At 38.8% G+C, this 1,676-nt stretch overlaps 1 protein-coding gene across 3 annotated transcripts in view; it reads left to right on the top strand.

The window, feature by feature from the left end:
* KAT6B (lysine acetyltransferase 6B) overlaps positions 1–1,676 on the top strand; it is a 184,822-nt gene that overhangs the window by 176,095 nt on the left and 7,051 nt on the right. For all 3 annotated transcript variants that reach the window (XM_003783531.3, XM_003783529.3, XM_003783530.2), the window contains exon 15: positions 969–1,260. In XM_003783531.3, coding sequence (XP_003783579.1) covers positions 969–1,260 — 292 coding nt within the window. The remainder of the gene's footprint in view (positions 1–968; positions 1,261–1,676) is intronic.

The raw sequence follows: 1,676 nt of genomic DNA, 5'->3' as shown, positions 1-1,676 counted from the left end.
CACCTTAGGTGTATGTGGCTGGTGCCTTAGCCGCTTAAAGCCACAGGCGCCGAGCCTGTCATTCCTCTTATTTGAATTTTGTATCATTAAATACTTTTTTGCTTTGGGAAAAGATTTTATAGTTGCAATTATGGAGTGTCATTTGTGCTACCCTTTGGTGCAAATAAAATAAATGTTTCTTAACACAGGAGTTCGAGACTATAGTGAGCTAGATTCCACATTCTAGCCTGGGCAACAGAGCCCCCATCTCAAAAAAAAAATTTTTTTTAATTAAAAAAAAAAAAACTTCTTGTAAATAAGATGTCTTTTAACTTTTTTAGGTGCCTTCTAAATTAAAATATTTTGTAAAATTATCAGTTCCTCACATTTTAGCAGCCACCAACACATGACTCTGTTGACATTTTAAACAAGTGATCCTTTCTTCAAGAACTATTTCCTTTCCTTTTCATAGTTCCTGAAGTCCTATAAAATAGGAATGAGTAGGCTAATTTGTACCATATTTCCCATAGTGCTCTGCAGGTAGTGGGTGCTCTTTAGAACAGTTAACATATGTTAAGTGAGTGAGCTGATGGCTAGTTAATTATTGTACCATTTTTAGAAACAGTGGAGTCTGTGATGACCTTAATGTCTGTTATGTGCAGGCTATTGAAGCCAGCAAGTACCACTTGAAAAATATATGCTAGAAAAGCAACACTTAGCTTTTAAAATCTCCAGTCAGGCTGCTAGGATGTTCCCTCTCAAAGCATCTGCTTGAGTAAACAACTGTTTTATTTGGAAAACACTTGCTTGTGTAGTTGGAGCCCAAGAGGGAATGTTAAACATCAAACGGAAGGTTAAGTACAAAGGCATTACAGAAGTCTGTACGTGTAAGATTCTCAGACACGCGTTCAGTACATGTTTGCTGCATATCGACTCAACCATTTAATTTCTCATGAGCTCTTATGTATTATGTTTGGAATTAATTTCAGAGGCCTTTTGTACTAAAGAAGAAAAGAGGTCGTAAACGCAGGAGGATCAACAGCAGTGTAACAACAGAGACCATTTCTGAGACGACAGAAGTACTGAATGAGCCCTTTGACAACTCCGATGAAGAGAGGCCAATGCCACAGCTGGAGCCTACCTGTGAGATTGAAGTGGAGGAAGATGGCAGGAAGCCAATCCTGAGAAAAGCATTCCAACATCAATCTGGGAAGAAAAGACAAACCGAGGAAGAGGAAGGAAGAGACAATCATTGCTTTAAGAATGCTGACCCTTGTAGAAGTAAGTAGAGCAATTATCAAACCTTACCCTTGCGAATGTCTGCGCCTGACTTGCTGCCCAAGAGCAGGCTGCTGGAGTTGTACCCAGAGGCACCTGTGAGGAGGTGCTGATATGCCGGAAGTAAGTGCTCATCTGTCCTTTGCGTTCATAAAATCATCTGTCCCTTCTTCCTGGAATTAGATTTCATGTTAAACAACTTGTAAGGCCAGAACATTCGTCAGATGGAATCTTCTTACTTTCTAGAAATTAGCTTATACCCCAAAACTTTGAAGTCTGCAGGTTAGGGGCACACTGCATTTCCTTGATTCTAATAGGTATTTTTTGGTCACACTTAGTATTCCTAAAGTCAGGATATACATGTATTATGTATTCAATGTAAGCATTGAATCTGATGATTTCTTTTTTCTTGGAAAAAA

Source organism: Otolemur garnettii, unplaced genomic scaffold (genome assembly GCF_000181295.1).
Source record: "Otolemur garnettii isolate 467f Iridium unplaced genomic scaffold, OtoGar3 scaffold00008, whole genome shotgun sequence".
Lineage (NCBI taxonomy): Eukaryota > Metazoa > Chordata > Mammalia > Primates > Galagidae > Otolemur > Otolemur garnettii.
This window is presented reverse-complemented; position numbering and strand designations above follow the sequence as displayed.